General features: G+C 47.8%; 1 protein-coding gene across 3 annotated transcripts in view; it reads left to right on the top strand.

Moving 5' to 3' along the window:
• NKD1 (NKD inhibitor of Wnt signaling pathway 1) overlaps positions 1–4,716 on the top strand; it is a 179,621-nt gene extending 174,905 nt beyond the window's left edge. For all 3 annotated transcript variants that reach the window (XM_075008564.1, XM_075008563.1, XM_075008565.1), the window contains one exon: positions 1,143–4,716. In XM_075008564.1, the coding sequence (XP_074864665.1) occupies positions 1,143–1,717 (575 nt within the window). In that variant the 3' untranslated portion in view covers positions 1,718–4,716. The remainder of the gene's footprint in view (positions 1–1,142) is intronic.
• The last annotated feature ends 13,678 nt before the right edge of the window (positions 4,717–18,394 follow it).

The following is an 18,394-nucleotide window of genomic DNA, read 5'->3' as shown; positions in this document are numbered from 1 at the left end:
GGATGACATTTTTAAGGGCATGCCATTCTGTGCCCTCTGGTGTGATCTTGAACATACCACACTTGGGAATTCAAACCAGCAGGGGCAGGTTGGCTTGCACTAAAAGATGACCCCACGATCCTTCATGTAGCATGACCTCACATGCATTATTTATGTGAGTCACATGGCAGGGGTGTGATCACACACGTAGAGGAAGATCCATGCCACTCCTAGAAATACTGCAATGTTTAGATTCCTGGGAACGTGTGAATGACCATCGAATGAGTTAGGACACACACAGGTCTGTATCAGAAGGCCAGAACAGTTAAACACCAGAGCAGCAATCCAGGGCAGAGTGCAGCCCAGTTGTACAGGCATTTTCCTGTTCTCTCCTCTTGCTTCAATAAGTACTGAAGTCAGACAAGAACCATGGTACTCACCCAATCAGATCATAGGGGTGTGGGTTGTGCCCTAATTCAGCTTCCTGATCCTGTGGTCCCAGCTGCTGTCTGTGAGCTTGCCAGAGGGAGGATTGGAGTCTCAGGACTTGAAACACCCCGAGGCCCTGACAGTAAGGCTTTCTTTAAAAACGTCGTTTCTTTTGGTAGTATTAGCAATAGAACTATGACAAGACCCTCTGGCTCTTGCCTCTGCTCTGGTTCAAAACTGCTCAGAGACCCTTGTGCTGGCCAAACATCTTATGTGGTTTATTTACAGTGTGGGTTCTTCACATTGTATACAGCTCCGCATCAACTGTCCTAGGGAATCCCCAGCTCCTGCACCAAGTATGGACGAGTCATCTCTGTCCTCTCCCTGTTACTTGCTTCTCTCCCTTCTGCTTCCTTCCTGGGCCTGTTTGTAGCCTCTGCCTGATGTCGTAATTAGCCTTCCAGCTGTGCCCGCCGCCTCCTGTCTCCCATTAGGCAGAGTTCTATTTAACCATCTCATTTGCCATTGTTTGACTGGCGCTGCAGTGATCAGAGTGCCAGCCCAGCAGTTCTTAACAGAAGGACCTTTTAAATTTTTTTCTGAACAATGTGGATATAATTATGTTAATTTCCCAAGGAAAATTCCAGTCTGCTGATAAACTTAACCATGCCAAGTGCATTCTCCTAATTAGAATTTGAAATATTAGATGATTAACTCTGTTTGTTCTTTCCTAGGATCTCCTCCCGCAGCTCCAAAGTACAACCCGCCAAACCGAGCTGTGAATCAGACTAGATCCCGCTCTCATGAACCTGAAACCTTCCATGCTCACCATAGGAAATCTCAGGTGGTGGACCCCAGCCACTTCAATTTGGCTGATGCCTCATATGCCAAGATTGCAGAATTACAGCAAAGGCTTCGCAGTCAGGACTCAAACAAGCACTTTGTTAGGTCTCCCAAAATCCAGAGCAAAAACATAGCGTCGGTTCACCCTGGAAGGGCAGTAAGGAATAAATCTCTGCAAGGGGCATCCGTGCCCATGGCTTCCCCAACTGCACGGCTGGGCCAGAATCTTATATACCTCCCCATGCAGTCCCAGCAGGCTCACAAGAAACACAAGCAAAGGGCAAAGGAGACTCATCAAATGTGTAAAACCTTCCATTCTCCAGGGACAGTTGTGGAGAAGGAGCATGTGAGAGACCTTCCCACTGTTATTTTGTATGAAGGTCAAGTTGGACAAATGATTCAGAGACATGAACACCATCACCACCATGAGCATCACCACCATTATCATCACTTCTACCAGACATAAAATAGGTCCCACTAACGATCCTCCAGGAATGCTCCCATGTGAAGGCAACACCTTCCTGTGACTTCAGAATGAGGCATTATTATGATTAATAAGATTACTCCATTAATCTTCAGATAACATATATTTTAGAAATTATATGAAACCATTGAGACTTACACTATTTATATGTTGTGAAACAGTATCACTTACTTAACAACTTGTTAATATTTGGTTTTAAGTGGCTTGTAAAACAGCCGTAGTTTCTGAGCTGTGATTTAATGCGAGTCATCAACGCACTTCATTTACAAAAACTTCCCTCATTGTACTAGAAAAAGATACTACAACCGACATTGCAGAGATCTAGCTTACCAGTTGGCTTATTTCACATAAGCCTTTTATCAGGGGAGCAATATTCGAAGGTTTGGACTCCAGAAATACTCAGAATAACAGAAAATACAAACAGCTGCTACCTCTAGTATTCTTCAGATTTTATTTTCTTTTTATTGATTGTAATGTGCTACAAGGGGATTTTAATATACTGCATTCATGTAGCCTGTTTGTTGTACTTTCACACCTTTTCAAGCTATCTTAACAATTACAAGGAGATATTAACTATATTTGTCAACAGAGCTATATTTTACAACTTATACTTAATATTTCCCTTCAAGTTGCTTTACTGACTCAACTCCTATCTGCTAGATATTGGATAGTAGTTAGATATCCTTCCTTTTTTCTTTTATTTACTCTCCATTCTGTGAGAAGCCACCTGAAAGCAGAGAGAAAAGAGGTGGATGTGAAATGGTTTTGTTTTGTTTTTTGTTTTGTTTTGTTTTTTCAGAACCATCACTTAACCTGAATGCCTGGATCATAACTCACAGTCATTGGGTTTGGTTTGATTTGGTTTGAATCCACAATTCTTTGTTTTGTGAAAGAATTGGAGAAAAATACACTTTCTCACTTTAAATGTTGGCAAATATATATAAAATATAAATATATAAAAATATATATGTTATACACACACTCACACTCAGGTACATTTTCTTGTGTTTTAGAAATCTGTGGTTTGAATATTAACATTATTTTTTTCCCCCTCACAACAGTGACTTTTTAGGTAGGCTATAAAAGTCACGTCTCATGGCATTTGCTCAGTTGCTTGTGATTTGTGTTTCCCCAGCTCCCTACAGCTTTGCTCTTCTCCTTTTAAAAAGACAATTCAACATGGAAAGAAAACTGCTCACAGTCATTCTGGCCTCTATTACTCTTTTTTTATATCAAAGGGCTTCCATTCCACAAAGAAAAATGAGGCAAGACCTATGAGACCATTACGGGCTGCTGGGAAATATAAAGGTCAAATGCAAATGGGAAAAGTGTGATTGAAAAAGTCAGTAAATCCGAGTTTTGCTTTCTGAAAGTCTCAGAATTGTGGTACATTTGAATAGTGCAGGCAAAATTAACTAATATCAACTGCTCCATTGCTTTTGGAACTAAAAAGTAGAGTTCTGATCACATAAAAATGTAGCTGTTCTATCAAACATACTTGCTTCTGGTTTTAGTTTATTTTAATTATTTGTGGTTTTTGTCTACAGTGTATCATGTGAGATGTTACTATCCCACATTTTTAAGAGCCCTTTCTGAATAGGGCACGTTTTCTTGCAAATAAAGCCTTGATCAGTTCAAGATGGGAGATTTCCCTGCTGCTGAGCATTAAAACTTCTAGAAGAAGGCTACTGTCCTATGGAAGGACACAGAGACATCAACATTTAAAGAAAACAAAGTTGAAAGCCTTGCCTTCTTGTGGAATTGGAGATGAATCACTGCTTGTTGCTAATTAGTTCCATATCATGTCTCCCAAAATCAGAGTTGTTTAGATTTATTGTCCCTTTAAAAATCTTGTTTATTTTCATTTCTCTTTTAGATATCGGCCTTGTGTTCTGTTAAATCTAGCAAAATGTTTTAAAGTGTGTTTGATCTGAGTGACAACTAGATTGTTTGTTTGTTTGGTTTATTTTGAAAACTCTTAAGTCCAAAAATATGTATGTGCAGAATTTTCTGTATTGAAAATATGAAAAGGCCACAAATTTGGTTAGTTACCACTGAGTTGTTCTAGTTTAATCTATTTTGCTGCTTGTGTATCATTCTTTTTCAATGTATATATAATTATGGACTGCAAAAAAAGGCATTTACATGTCTAGTAGAAGGAATAAGCTTATTTATATTATAGTGTTAATGAAGTCTGATGTATTCAAGTGACTTATGTTATAGCGCATGCAAACACACAAGTGTACATTCCATCTGAAAAGGGATGCCATGCTATCTGTTCCTGAGCTCTAAGTGATGCTGTTTTCTTTTCTGGAGAGTATTTGCCAGCATTCTGCAATGTAAACAAAAGGCAATTGTTGATTTTTAAAAATACACAGGTCATTGCTGGTCAAAAATTTGATTCCTAGAATATATTCAGTGTGTTTGATTGGGGGATGGGGAGGGGTGCAAAAGAGAAGCATGCAGAATGGGCAGTAATTGTTCTAAAACCTAAAGATATTTTGCTAGAAAAGATAACAGCAGTCATAATAAACTCCCATCTACTCTAAACATGTCCAAAGTTAATACCAGTGAAAGTGGGCTCTTAAGAGAGGGAATCGCAATTGACCATAAGCCACAACTTTTAACTTGATTTCTTTTTGGACATCCAAAAGACAAATTCTGTCTTGCTTGTATTGTATGAGGTACAAATTGATAACAACATGGCATCCCCCCATGAACAAATTTGCACCAGCCACATACGAACATACAGTAGTAAAATACTGTGTAGTTTTTGTGTTACATGCATTGTGTGAATAACTGCTCATGTAGCACAGGTTTGTTTGTTTCTTTTTCACAGAACCCTAAGTTTCCGTATCCTTTAAAAATGTTTGCTTTTCAGTATTTTGTATAGTAAATATAGGTGGTTTTGACTAAATGCTTTATTTATTTAATAGCAAAAACTGTGCCAAGAGAAACCCCTGTTAATTAAAGTTTTACTAGTTCAGAAAACGTTCTTGTTGTGGATTTCGGTGGCATATTGTATGCCCAAAAGTACATAGGGAGAAAATAAGAAAGATTAACGCACAAGACAAGGTAAAGAGTAACACAAAAATGTTCTGTAAATACATTAGAAAGAAGAGTAAGACCAAGGACAGGGTAGGACTGTTACTCAATGTGGGATTGAGGATAGTAACAGAAAATGTGGGAATGGCAGAGGTACTTAATGACTTCTTTGTTTTGATTTTCACCAAGACGGTTGGTGGTGTTTGAATGCCTACCACCGTAAATCCCAGTGAAAATGAGGTGGAATCAGAAAACAAATTAAAATTACTTAGACAAATTAAAGTCTTCAAGTCACTAGGGCCTGATGAAATGCATTCTAAAATACTCATGGGGCTGACTGGGGAGTCACCTGAGCTATTAGTAATTATCTTTGAAAAGTCGTGGAAGGCAGGAGTGATTCCAACACACTGGAAAGGTGCAACTGCAATGATAATCTGTAAGAAAGAGAATTACAGACCAGTCAGCTTAATAGTGTACCCAGAAGGATAATGGAGTCAGTAACTAAGCAGTAATTTGGAAACATCTGGAACATCATAAGGTGATAAGTAACAGTCATCATGGATTTGTCAAGAGCAAATTTTGTCAGATCAACCTGATAGCTTTCTTGGACAGGGTAACAGGTCTTGTGGATGCGGGGATGCAGGAGACATGCTTGACTTCAGTAAAGTTTTTTGTTACTGTGTAATTATTTGCTCCATGACCTTCTCATAAATGAGCTAGGGAAATGGAATTCAGACAGATAAGATGCAAAACTGGCTGGAAAATCACTCTTAGAGTATTTATAAATGGTTTACTGTCATGCTGCAAGGGCACAATGAATGGGGTCCTGCACAAATCTTTTTTTGGTTCTGTTCGTTATGTGTGTCAACGAATGGAATGGGATAGGGGTTTACCAGCTGCCCCACAACAATAGGCTCCGACAATGGGGCTGTTGGCCCACCGGGGCTTTTCCTGGCTGCCCCACACCTCCAGGTACTGGGAATCAGGCTGCTGCCCTGCCGGGGATCTCCCCAGCTGTCCCGCACCACTGCGCTCTGGGACCTCCCTGCCTCTCCCATGCCTTCAGGCGCTAGCAGTGGGGTTGCTGCCCTGCACGTGAGCTCCATGACTGCCCCATGCCTTGGGGTGCTGGCAACGTGCTACTGCACCACAGGAGAGCTCCCTGGGGGTGAGGCAGCTGCACAGAAGGCTGTCCTGCCTTGGGAATTGGGCTGCCTCCCAGCAGTGGTCTCCCTGGCTGCAGGGGCAGCTGCCCCACAGAGGGACTGCTCAGCACTGCTGGGGCAACCAGGTTCCCCTTAAAATCACACTGTCATCCCTCCCCCCACCCCGCAACATACCCTGCCTTACATCTATGGCAGGGCCCCTGGCTCCCTCTTTCTCTGCTGTCTGTACTGGCCGGTCAGTATATGCTGGATGAACTGTCCAGCCAGCTCCTGACTGAGTTTACCTGCAGCTGTGCTGACTTGGGGAAAGGGCAGCTCAGCAGGGGGGAGTGAATATACAGGACAATTCACTTTTTTGTTTAAAAATAAAACAACACACAGTTGGCCTGTCTAAAATACGGGGCAGATGGTCACCTTACAGTAAACCACCAGCTAAATAAGAGTCAACAGTGTAAAACACTGTTGCCAGAAAAAAATGAAGGAAAGATCAAACATTTTGGGATGATAGAGTTGTAAGTAAGAAACAAGAGAATATTTCTTTGGTCTGTATTGATAAGTCCTCAGGAGTGTTGTGTGCAGTTCTGGGCACCGTTAAGTCTAGCAAATACAGCGTTGGAGGGAAGATTGAAGAATTGGGTTTGCTTAGTCTGGAGAAGAGAAGGCTGACAGGGGACATAACTATTTTCCAGTACATAAAAGATTGGTAGAAGGAGGAGGAAGAGAAACATATTCTCCATCTCTGAGGATAGGACATGAAGCAATGGGTTTAAATTGCAGCAGGGGAGATTTAAATTGGAGATTAGGAAAATCTTTCCAACTTTCATGGTACTTAAGCACCGGACTAAATTGCCTAGGGAGATTGTGAGCTCTCCATCACTGGAGATTTTTAAGGGCACATTATACAACTCTTAGGGATGCTCCAGATAATTCTTGGTCCTGCCATGAGTGTGGGGGATTAGACTAGATGATTTTGCAGCCTCCTTCCCAGCCCTGTGATTCTATGATTGTGGTTGCTGCCAGTGCCTGCAGATTGGGGCATCACACTGATGGAAGAGTCACCTTTACTGCTAAATGGGGACAGGCTGGGCCATGGAGAATGGAGTGTGCATGCTTGTGTTTATATTTAAATATTTAGCCTCAAAGTTCAAATTTCCTGTAGCCTACAAATGTCAGGTATTGCAGATTCTGAAAACAGACGTTCAAGGCTCTGGTCAGTATTCGTAGCTGCTTGATACAAAGCAAAAGAAAAAAAAAACAAAAAGCAGCAAGTCCTTGAGTCCCATCTTGGCCCACTGATTTTGATGTTATTTCATGCTAAGCACATGGGATTAGTATCTCCACTGTGCAGACAAACCTTTTCAGTATCTACTTTTCTATTTGCTTATTTTGATGCTTTGGGAGCAATTAATCCTATTAAGTTAATGGGAAAAGCTGGCTCATAGTTTTATTAAGAACAATAATAGCGCTTGAGACTTCATTATAGCATTTCATCAGAGGTTCTCAAAATGCTTTGCCAATAAGCCTCATAATTTCCAAACATCTCCCAGTCACAAAGATGACGGAATTCTTCACTCAGCTGTTAATGTACAGCTCTTGCTGGCAGAGTGGACCTTTTAAGGAAGAAAAAGGAAAAATAAGCACATAATCTTTGATCGCCTCAAAAGCCTTGTAATCCTAAATATATATATATATAGAGAGAGAGAGAGAGAGAGAGCTGGAAAGGGACCTCATGAGGTCATTGGGTCCAGTCCCCTGCCCTCTTGGCAGGACGAAGGGCCATCCCCTGCCCTCCCCCTTTATTCCCCTAGATCCCTAAATGGCACCCTAAAAGACTGAGCTCACAACCCTGGGTTTAGCAGGCCAATGATCAAACTACTGAGCTATCCCTCTCTCCCCGCCCCCATCCCCCAATAATTGCCAGTGAAGCATATAGCAGGACACTAACAGAAAAATTCTTGAAGAAGACCTAAAGTATTTCTGGTCATTGTAAGAAGTGTCCATTGCTGGAAATTAAATGCTGTATGCCTGATAGTGGAGATTCAGAGACATTTTATGTTAAGATAAAGCTAACTGATTTCAGGGACTTGTCTGTTGTCATGCACATGCAGTAAATGCCTAAAAGCATTTACATGCAAAGCACCTTACTGGTTTAACAGGAACCATATTTCATTAAATGAGTGCGGAAATGCCATCATCATGGCTTTCTATTCATTGGGAAAATTAATTGTAAGAAAGCATCAAGAAGTCTTGTGGCACCTTATAGACTAATAGATATTTTTGAGCATTAAGCTTTTGTGGGCAAAGCCCCACTTAATCAGATGCATGAGTGTGGGGGGGGCAGTTTCAGAGGAGTATTTAAAGAGCGGGGTCCCAGAAAAAGGGAGGGCCAGAGCTGACAAGGGCTATTCAGCAAGATGGAAATGGCCCATTATCAATAGTAGGTACCAAAAGAGGGCAAAAAAGTCAGATCAGATGGGGATACGAGCCGTTGTCAGTCTAATATCCCCCATCTGGTCTGACTTGTTTTTTCCTCTTTTGATACCTAGTATTGAAAATGGGCCATTTCCACCTTGCTGAATAGACCTTGTCAGCTCTGGCCCTCCCTTCTTCTGGGACCCCATTCTTTAAATACCCCTCTGAAACCGCGCCTCCCGCCCAACTCATGCATCTGATGAAGCAGGTCTTTGCTCATGAAAGCTTATGCTCCAAAATATCTTAGTGTACAAGGTGCCACAAGACTTCTTGTTCTTCTTCGAGTGTCCCCGTGGGTGCTCCACATTAGGTGTCGGGCTCGCCCGGCGCCGCAGATCAGATCTTCCAAGCAGTTTCTGCCGGACCGCGCATGCGCCGGTGTGCGCCGCTCCCCCGCGCGCTCCCGGCCATGTGCGCGATCCGGTCCCCGCCAGTTCCTCTTAACCGCCGTCGGCTGCAGACGGAATCCAACTAGGCTAAGGCCAAGTAGTGTATTCAACGACTTTAACTGTTTTTTCTTAAAGTTTTTTCAGGCACTTAGGCTACTATAAGCCGGTTGTTATTTTGTAAAAAAAAAAAAAAAAAAAACAACTACTAACAAGCTAGGAGAGGGACAGCTCAGCCAGTCCCAGTAACAAGCGCCGGAGGCCAGGAGCTAGGGCCATCAGCCCTCCTGCTAAGGCAGGCCATCGGACAGGGAAAACGGCACAAAGAAGGTGCTAAGTACCCACTTAAAAACACAAAGACTCACCAACAATGTCCTCTTCAGGCTTTTAAAAAAAAAAAAAAAAAAAAAAAAAAAAATGCTGCTTCTTGACAAGGCCCTCCAGCCAGAAGCGCCGGAGCGGCCGCAGCAGGAGGGACCCTCCGGGGCCCTTAAAAGGAAAGCTGCCTCCCTCACTCCATCAGCGCAGAAACGGAGGAAAGTATCTCCAGCCCGATCCCTGCCGGCAGCAACAGCGAGCGGGACGGGAGGAGCAAGCAGCCCCCAGCCGCAGCAACAGCTGATCGGCGGCGGCACGGAGAGCCACGTGGAAGCGGCTCAGCCTCCAATACTCAGCCAGCCGCCCCGCATCGCAGGCAGGGCGGCGGCTAAGCAAACGCCAGTACTGGCGGCACCGCAGGCAGCGGCACCGAACCCCCGGGGAACCGGCGGTGCAGAGCGCGCAGGCACGCAGCCTGCCAGCACCGGAGGACACCGCACATGCGGCATTGCCCTCGAGCGTGCCAAGCTCGGTGCGGACGGGGCCGGAATCCCCTGTATGCTCCCCAGCCCGATCCCTGCCGGCAGCAACAGCGAGGGGGACGGGAGGAGCGAGCAGCCCCCAGCCGCAGCAACAGCTGATCGGCGGCGGCACGGAGAGCCACGTGGAAGTGGCTCAGCCTCCAATACTCAGCCAGCCGCCCCGCACCGCAGGCAGGGCGGCGGCTAAGCAAACGCCGGTACTGGCAGCACCGCAGGCAGCGGCACCGACCCCTGGGGAACCGGCGGTGCAGAGCGCGCAGGCACGTAGCCTGCCGGCACTGGAGGACACCGCACGTGCGGCACCGCCCTTGAGCGTGCCGAGCTCGGTGCGGACGCCGGAATGCCCAGTATGCCCCCCAGCCCGATCCCTGCTGGCAGCAACAACGAGCGGGACGGGAGGAGCGAGCAGCCCCCAGCCGCAGCAACAGCTGATCGGCGGCGGCACGGAGAGCCACGTGCAAGCGGCTCACCCTTCGATAATCAGCCAGCCGCCCCGCACCGCGGGCAGGGCGGCGGCTAAACAAGCGCCGGTACCACCGACCCCCGGAAAACCGGCGGTGCAGAGCGCGCAGGCACACAGCCTGCCGGCACCGAAGGACACCGCACATGCGGCACCGACTTCGAGTGTGCCGAGCTCGGTGCGGACGGGGCCGGGATCCCCTGTATGTCAGGGGCGGAGTTACCTCCTCAAGGGAGGGGGAAGACTGCACACAAGAGGAGGCATTGCAGCCCCTCTCCGCACAGGGCTGTGTAGTTGCTTTCTCACAGCCCTCCGCTATGTTGCAGACTCCAACTAGAAGGCAGGGGTCCCCCCCCCCTTGGCCTACCCGGAGCCCCCTTCTCCATTTCTGCAACCAGCCTCACCCTGGCTGGGACCACCTCCACCCTTCCTGGGATTTGAACCGCTGGACTATTAGGCAAAGTCGCTCTTTCCAGTGTCTCGACGGCCTCCCTCCCCCAGACGCAAAGGGTATGCACCAAGGGAGTGGTCTAGGTCACCTTCCCAAGACCAGTGCTTATACTGCCGTGGTCGCCCCTACCACGCAGGGCATAGACACCATCGGCAATCTACTAGGGAAAGATCCCTACGAACGATCTCGTACCCCCGAGGGCAATTGTGACCGGGGACAGAGACTTAAGCATCTCAGGGGGGACTGGTTATGGAACCCCGAGATTTTTCCTCGCACACCTCTAGTGAGAGGGTGTACCATCATCAGCAGGAACCGGAAGGGTCCAGAAAGACGTACCCCAGCGGTTCCTCGCTTTCCTCCCCGGATGAGGCTACGGCCCCGGGGGGCGTCCATCCTCCGGACGATCTCAAACAGTTCCAAGAGCTGTTTTACGAGGGTGGCCTTCACGCAAGGCTTCCAGACAGCAAAGGTGCAAGAGCAACACCATAAGCTCCTCAAAAATCTGAGACCTCCGGCCTCCTCCAAAATAGCAATACCGCTGATGACGCAATCTTGGAGCCTGCCACTATGATATGGCAGACTCCTGCGACTATTCCGCCTGTCCACAAAAGAGCGAAAAAAAAAAAAAAAAAAAAAAAAACTTCGTGCCCACGAAGGGCATGGAGTTCCTGTTCAGCCACCCACAACCAAATTCTTTGGTGGCGGAGTCGTCGCAACGTGGGGGAATAAACAAACATGCCAAAAAGCTAGAGCTGTTGGGCAGAAAGGTCTACTCCTCCTCCACGCTACTGTTGCCAATGGCAAATTACGCAGCGCATCTAGCGAACCATAATTTCAACAACCACATTAGGTTGACCTCCCTCATGGACTCGCTTCCAGAGGGCACGAAACCAGTGCTCAAGGCCATCATCCGACCATTTTATAACCAGTGGCAAAGGATCACCACAGACACATGGGTGCTGGAGATCATAGCCACGGGGTACGCCATCCCCTCCCAGTTGCTCCCACCGCCATGACCTCCACCCGGGGCCCCACCTCCAGGAGACCTCTCATGTAGCGAGGCTCAAGCAGGAGGTAGACCATCTCATGCTCGTAGGGGCAGTGGAAAGAGTGCCGGAGCAACTGCAAGGGAGAGGGTTCTACTCGAGGTACTTCCTCACGGGGAGGTCCATCTTAGATTTTCGAGGCCTCACCGGTACCTGCGCAAGCAACGTTTTCGGATGATCACAAACGCCTCCATCCTTACGGCACTAGACGATGGAGATTGGTTCGCAGCCCTCGACTTACAAGGTCCTACCATTTGGGCTCTCCTCAGCCCCCAGAGTCTTCACCAAGACCTTGGCAGTGGTGTCAGCCTACCTGCACAGACAGGGGGTATTTATATTCCAGTATCTGAATGACTGCCTACTCAAAGGGGCCTCAAAGGAGGAGGTACTACGCATAATATGTGTCACAGCAGGCACGTTCTCTTCGCTCGGCCTGCTTATCAATCTGACAAAATCAAAGACAGACCCCACACAGGACATAGAGTTCGTAGGGGCACGCATAAATTCTATTACAGCGAGGGCGTATCTACCAGAGACTCGCTTTCGGGCCATCGGCTCCCTCGCGCAAGGCTTCACCTTCAGCCCTATGGTGCCGGTTCTGACGTGCTTACAGCCGCTGGGCCACATGGCAGCAGCAACGTTTTGTAGAACAGAACGCCAGGTTACACATGCGCAGCATGCAGCATTGGCTGGCGAGCGTATACAAACCGGCAGCACACACTGTTCACAGGATGGCGTCGCCCACAACGGAGGTGCGCAAATCCCTGCAATGGTGGGTAAACCCCGAGAACCTGCTAACAAGGGTACCCTTCCACCAACCACACGTATTGGTTTTTCTTACTACAGATGCCCCCCTCATAGGGTGGGGAGCACACATGGGCGAAGAGGTGACGCAAGGGCTGTGGTCCTCTATGGAGCAGTCACTGCACACAAATATACTGGAGCTCAAAGCAGTGTTCAACGCCTGCAGACACTTTCGAGACCAACTGAAAGGCAAGGTAGTCGGGATCAGTACAGACGATACCTCCACCATGTTTTATATAAATCGGCAAGGAGGAGCTCGGTCCCGTGCCTTATGTGTAGAAGCAGTCCGGTTGTGGAACTGCTGCATCGCCAACAATGTAACCTTGAAAGCCTCGTACTTACCAGGCGCTCGCAATGTGAAGGCAGACCAGCTGAGCAGGCGTTTCGCACTCACGCACGAGTGGCAGATCCGTTCCGATCTGCTGCAACCGATTTTTCCACGCATGGGGTTTTTCCCCAGATAGACCCTGTTTGCTACTCAGCACAACAAGAAGTGCCCACGATTCTGCTCCAGGGCAGGACTGGGACGGGGGTCCCTGAGGGATGCCTTCGTGATCTCATGGAGGGGCCCCCTGCTTTACGCTTTCCCTCCCACAGTGCTCATCCACAAAGTGTTGCAGAAAGCCAGGAGGGAAGGAACCTGAATGATCCCGATAGTCCCAACGTGGGATCGACAGCAATGGTTCCCCCTATTCCTGCGCATGTCGGACCGGCCACCGATGTCCCCTCCGGTGGCGCGGGATCTGCTCACGCAAGCCCAGGGGTCCATAGTGCATCCGCACCCCCAAAGCCTGCGACTACAAACGTGGTTAATCCATGGCTCAGCTCCCTAGAGAGCACGTGTACGGAGGAAGTGCAGCAAGTCCTAGAAAGTAGCAGGAGGACTTCCACCAGGAAGACCTTCAAGCAGAAATGGACTCGCTTTACGGCATGGTGTTCTACCAAACAGCTAGCCCCCTTTCGGTGCCTATGGCTGTGATATTAGAGTATTTACTGGACCTCAAGAGAGGAGGACTCTCGCTATCCTCGTTTCAGGTCCACCTGGCCGCCATTTTGGTGTTCAGACACGAAGAGGAAGGGCACACGGTGTTCGCCCATCCCATGGTTACCAGGTTCTTCAAAGGGCTGGTAAGCCTATACCCCCCTCAGAAACCGCTTCCACCTCTGTGGAACTCGGACCTGGTGCTTAATGCGAAAAGGGGACCACCGTTTGAGCCTTTGGCCACGGTTTCCCTCCGCCTCCTTATGATGAAGACGACCTTTCTTCTCGCAATCACGTCAGCTCGCAGGGTGAGCGAGCTTGAGGCAGTTATGGCAACGCCGCCCTGCGCTGTTTTTCCAAGGAGGCGGTAACCATACGGCTGCATCCAGCCTTTGTTCCTAAAGTTTCTTTCTGAGTTTCATACTAACGAACCTATTGTTTACCCTTGTTTATCCAAAGCCTCATAACTCTAACAAAGAGGTGCGCCTACACCTCCTGGACGTGAGCAGGCGCTAGCTTTCTATATGGACAGGACCAAGTCCTTCCGGAGAACGGATAGGCTCCTAGTCTCTATCGCTCCCAAATCGAAAGGAGAATGTCTCTCTTCGCAGAGAATCTCTAAGCACATCGTATCTTGCATAAAAATGTGCTACAAACTCAAAAAGACTCCTTTACTGGCCACGCCCAGGGCTCATTCCACTAGGGCGGTGGCAGCATCAACAGCCTTTTTTCAAGGGCGTTGCGCTAAAAGACATTTGCAGAGTGGCGACCTGGTCATCCTGTGACACCTTCGCCAAACATTACGCCCTTCACAGGGTATTCCAAGAGGATACCCGTCTCTTGGCAGCGGTCCTCTCGGGGACAAGCTGCACATAATCCGATTACCCACCTCCTATCTTGGGTTACTGCTGGGTAGTCACCTAATGTGGAGCACCCACGGGGACACTCGAAGAAGAAAGAAAGGTTACTCACCGTAGTAACGGTGGTTCTTCGAGATGTGTCCCCGTGGGTGCTCCACTACCCGCCCATCCTCCCCGCTCCGGATCTCTGTTTAGTGTTTTGCAGGAGCATCCGAGGCGGTTGGTCAAGGAACTGGCGGGGACCGGATCGCGCACATGGCCGGGAGCGCGCGGGGGAGCGGCGCACACCGGCGCATGCGCGGTCCGGCAGAAACTGCTTGGAAGATCCGATCTGCGGCGCCGGGCGAGCCCGACACCTAATGTGGAGCACCCACGGGGACACATCTCGAAGAACCACCGTTACTACGGTGAGTAACCTTTCTTTCTTGAAGCTACAGACTAACACAGCTACCTCTCTGATACTTGTAAGAAAACATGTTAACTATTATGGTATTAAACACATCCAGTCTTAGAAAATGTACTAATTGATCATAGTTAACCCCAAGAGGGGTCTCTAAATCAAAAATTACATGTTCATGTCTACGCTGGGTGCTAAATCATATTTAATATCATCATGTTAGTAACACATTCTAAAACATTCCAATAAAGACATGGCCTGGAATTTCTCATGGGTATAGGGCCCTTTGAGTTTATGCACTTACTACAAGTAAAACTGACCACTTTCCTTGTTGGAGGAGAGGCTTTTTGGAGCACACCCAAATACAAATCAGTTTGAAAATCCTTTACATAAAAACAACTTGAGGAAAAAGCAAATTTAATTTACTCTTTGGGACTAGATTTCCCAGATTCTCCATTGCTTCTAACGACAACACCCTGTCTTGATTTATCAGGTAATGATTTTGTTTTTCTCTGTAGAATTTGATTGCTGATGAATGAATTGTATTTGAAAAGGGTATCTGTGTCTCTCTGCTTTGCATATCTGATTTAGGTGGTCAGAGAATGGTAGCTAAAATTTTAGATTGGATATCAGATAAGGGGAATAACTTTAAATTGATATTTGTGCAATAGATTTTAAATTGTATCTCGTGCAGTTTGGATCATGGCTTTTGAATATTGCTGTTGTCAATCGTGCTCTCATCTTTTATATTTCCAAGTAATTCATTTCTACTGAACTACATAATGGTGACTATTAGCATTAGTTTTTTTCATATATTTGTTTTAGATTGAAAGGATTTAAGGGATTTTTTGTTGGGTTAATGTGCAGGGGGCTAGGAAGAGAGGTTGGGAAACAATGCATAGAGAAATCTACAAGAGAACACGAGCAGAAATTAGAGCGGGGGGGAGAGGAAGAAAGCACTGTCTAAAGACCATTGCATCCAGAGTATCTTATTGAATATTGTGGCTACGTCTACACTAGTCCCTTCCTTTGAAAGGGGCATGGTAGTGAGTGAGGTCAGAAGATGCTAATGAGGTGCTGCCATGAATCTGTAGTGCATCATTAGCATAATGGTGGCCACGGCAATTTGAAAGTGTCACTTTTGAATCACGTGCCACCCGTGGAGATGGGGCCTTTTGAAAGGACCCCTGGACTTGGAAAGTCCCTTGTTCGTAAAACCAAATAGGAGTAAGGGTCTTCCGAAGACTGAGGGGTCCTTTTGAAAAGCCCCCATCTACACTGGCAGTGTGCGATTTGAAAGCAGCACTGTCGAATCTCTGCGGCCACCATTATGCTAATGAGGTGCTGCATATTCATAAGTGCCTCATTAGCATCTTCTGACCTCACTCATTTACCATGCCCCTTTCAAAAGGAAGGGGCTAGTATAGATGCGGCTTGTATGTTATAGTGTGTATAGGTCATAATCATAATTATGTATGTCTTACATAGCATTTTTTGTCAGTTTTTATGAAAGCACGTCACAAAAATGCTCAGTGTGGTCACTCCCCAATTTATAGAAGAGGAAATTGAAGCACAGAGCACAGCTGTGACTTGTGCACAGTCAGCCAGCTAGCCAATGTCAGCGGGGAAACTGAACTTGTTGCATCTTCTGAGTCTCAAACCAGTACCCAATCCACATGGAATTTTTAACAGAGGATCTTGTTTCAGAGAGTCTTTTGCAGTCTTAGAACTTAAGGATGGCCACACTGGGTTAGACTAAAGGTTCATCTAACCCAGTATCTTGTCTTACGACAGCAGCCAATGTTAGATGCCCCAGAGAGAATGAACAGAACAGTGATCCATCCTGTTGCCTGTACCCAGCTCTGACAAACAGAGGGTAGGGACAGGGACACCGTCTTCACCCATCCCGGCTAGTAGACCTCCCTTCTGTCTGAAGAGCAGGCCCAATACCTGACAACCCTCTTAAAAAGAAGGGCACGGCCATTTCACAAAGGGGAGCAGCACATAAATGCCTATGTCCCGGTAGTCTAAAGTGATGAGTACTGGCCACTCCCATTGAAGTAGGAGCTGTGGCGTGCTCAGCTCTTGTGGAAAGCAGCCATTTCCGAGCATGTTTATCACTTCTGTACCACAGGAAGTACCAAGCCGGGTCAGACCCATAGCTTGTCTTTTCTGGGGCCCCCCTGTCTGCTAAGAGGAGCTACCAGGTATTTCAAACAAACAAAACAGAGTGGGTTTGACTAACTCAGACAAACATTAGTAACCCGGTGTCAGACAAGCTGCTACTTTGGTGTGTTTTGCTGCATCACGTGACCTGCTTGTAAAGGGGGTTTTGCAAGTGCTTTTTTCTGGACAAAAAGGTTTCAGAACTCAAGCCTCAAACCACCATCGACCATCCCCAGGTGGCTTAACCCCTCACAGCCCCAAACCACGCCCTCCCCAGGCTTAGCTCCACCAACCCAGGATTCACTTACCTTACCCAGGAGCTCTGTGTGCTGCCGCCTTCCACTGCCCCCTTTCCAAGCTGCTCTCTGCTCTTCACCACAGCTGCATGGCTCCCCCCACATATAGCATGGCGGGGCAGCACCCAGTGCCCTGTCGCACTAAAAGAACAGGACACAGTTTAATTGGTTCAACGTCCGGATCCCTCCTGCCAGCCATTAAACCAATTAAACTGAGTCCTCTTTCAGCGCAGCAGGGCAGGGAGCTGGAAGAGTGTGGCAGCGGTGGGAGCCGCAAATGGCTCCTTAGAGCAGTGGCAGCCGATAGTAAATCAAGGATCACCACACTTGTGGTTCTTGTCCTTGAGCATTTGCCAATCCCCCCCCACACTCTAAATAAACACCTTCCCCCAAAGCCAGGGTCCCCCAGCCCCCCCCATGCTAACTGCCCTCCCCCCGCCCTCAGAACCAGGCACCCCCAGACCCCTCCTCCAACTGAATGTCCTCCCCCCTGCCCTCGGAGCCAGGCACTCCCAGCCGTCCCCCAACTGAGTGCCCTCCCGCTTCCCCAGAGCCAGGCACCCCCAGCCCTTGCCTTTGCCCCCTCCTCTCAGTTGAATGCCAGTGAGTTGCTAACCTGGTGCTGCAGGGGCCACCCCAAATAGAGCTGTGCCAGGCCACTGGAGCCACACCAGCTGCATGGAGCTGCAGGAGCCATGCTGGCACTGAAGGAGCTGTGTGGCTTCCAGCTGGAGCCACACATGCATGAAGTGGCGGGAGGGGTGCTCCATGGGCGTGGCTCTACTGAGCTGCATTTTGCCACCCGCCCCCCTGCTGCCCCGAACAGGGAGCATAGCCCAGCCACCTTCCAAAATGGCGGCGCTGGGGGAAAAAGGTGCCAGAATGTCATGCCACAGCGTTCTGGCAGGAAAAAACCCTGCTCTTTCGTATCATTTCTCTTGTGCCTAGTCCACATGGAGGAAAACAGTTACTGCTCGTGCCAGCTACTAGATCTGTTCCTTTGTGCTTTGATGATGACAGGCCTTGATTCAAAACCAGCTCGCTGCCAAGGAGGGAGTTGCAGTGGCATGCCACTCCCATGTTTCTTTGTTGATTCATAAAAAAAAAATCACACACTAAACTGTGGTCTATTTGCTAATTAAATACTTATCAAAGCCGGTGGTTGGAGCCCACTTTTATCCTCTGCTACTTTTACATAGCTTCCATTTAGCCAAGAGGAATCCTTCCATGTGTAAGGCCAACTGACCTGAGTCATTGGCAGGAGGGAA

The sequence above is a fragment of the Carettochelys insculpta genome, chromosome 14 (genome assembly GCF_033958435.1).
Source record: "Carettochelys insculpta isolate YL-2023 chromosome 14, ASM3395843v1, whole genome shotgun sequence".
In the NCBI taxonomy this organism is placed as follows: Eukaryota; Metazoa; Chordata; order Testudines; family Carettochelyidae; genus Carettochelys; species Carettochelys insculpta.
Note: the sequence above shows the minus strand (reverse complement) of the source record. Positions and strands in the feature narration are given on the sequence as shown.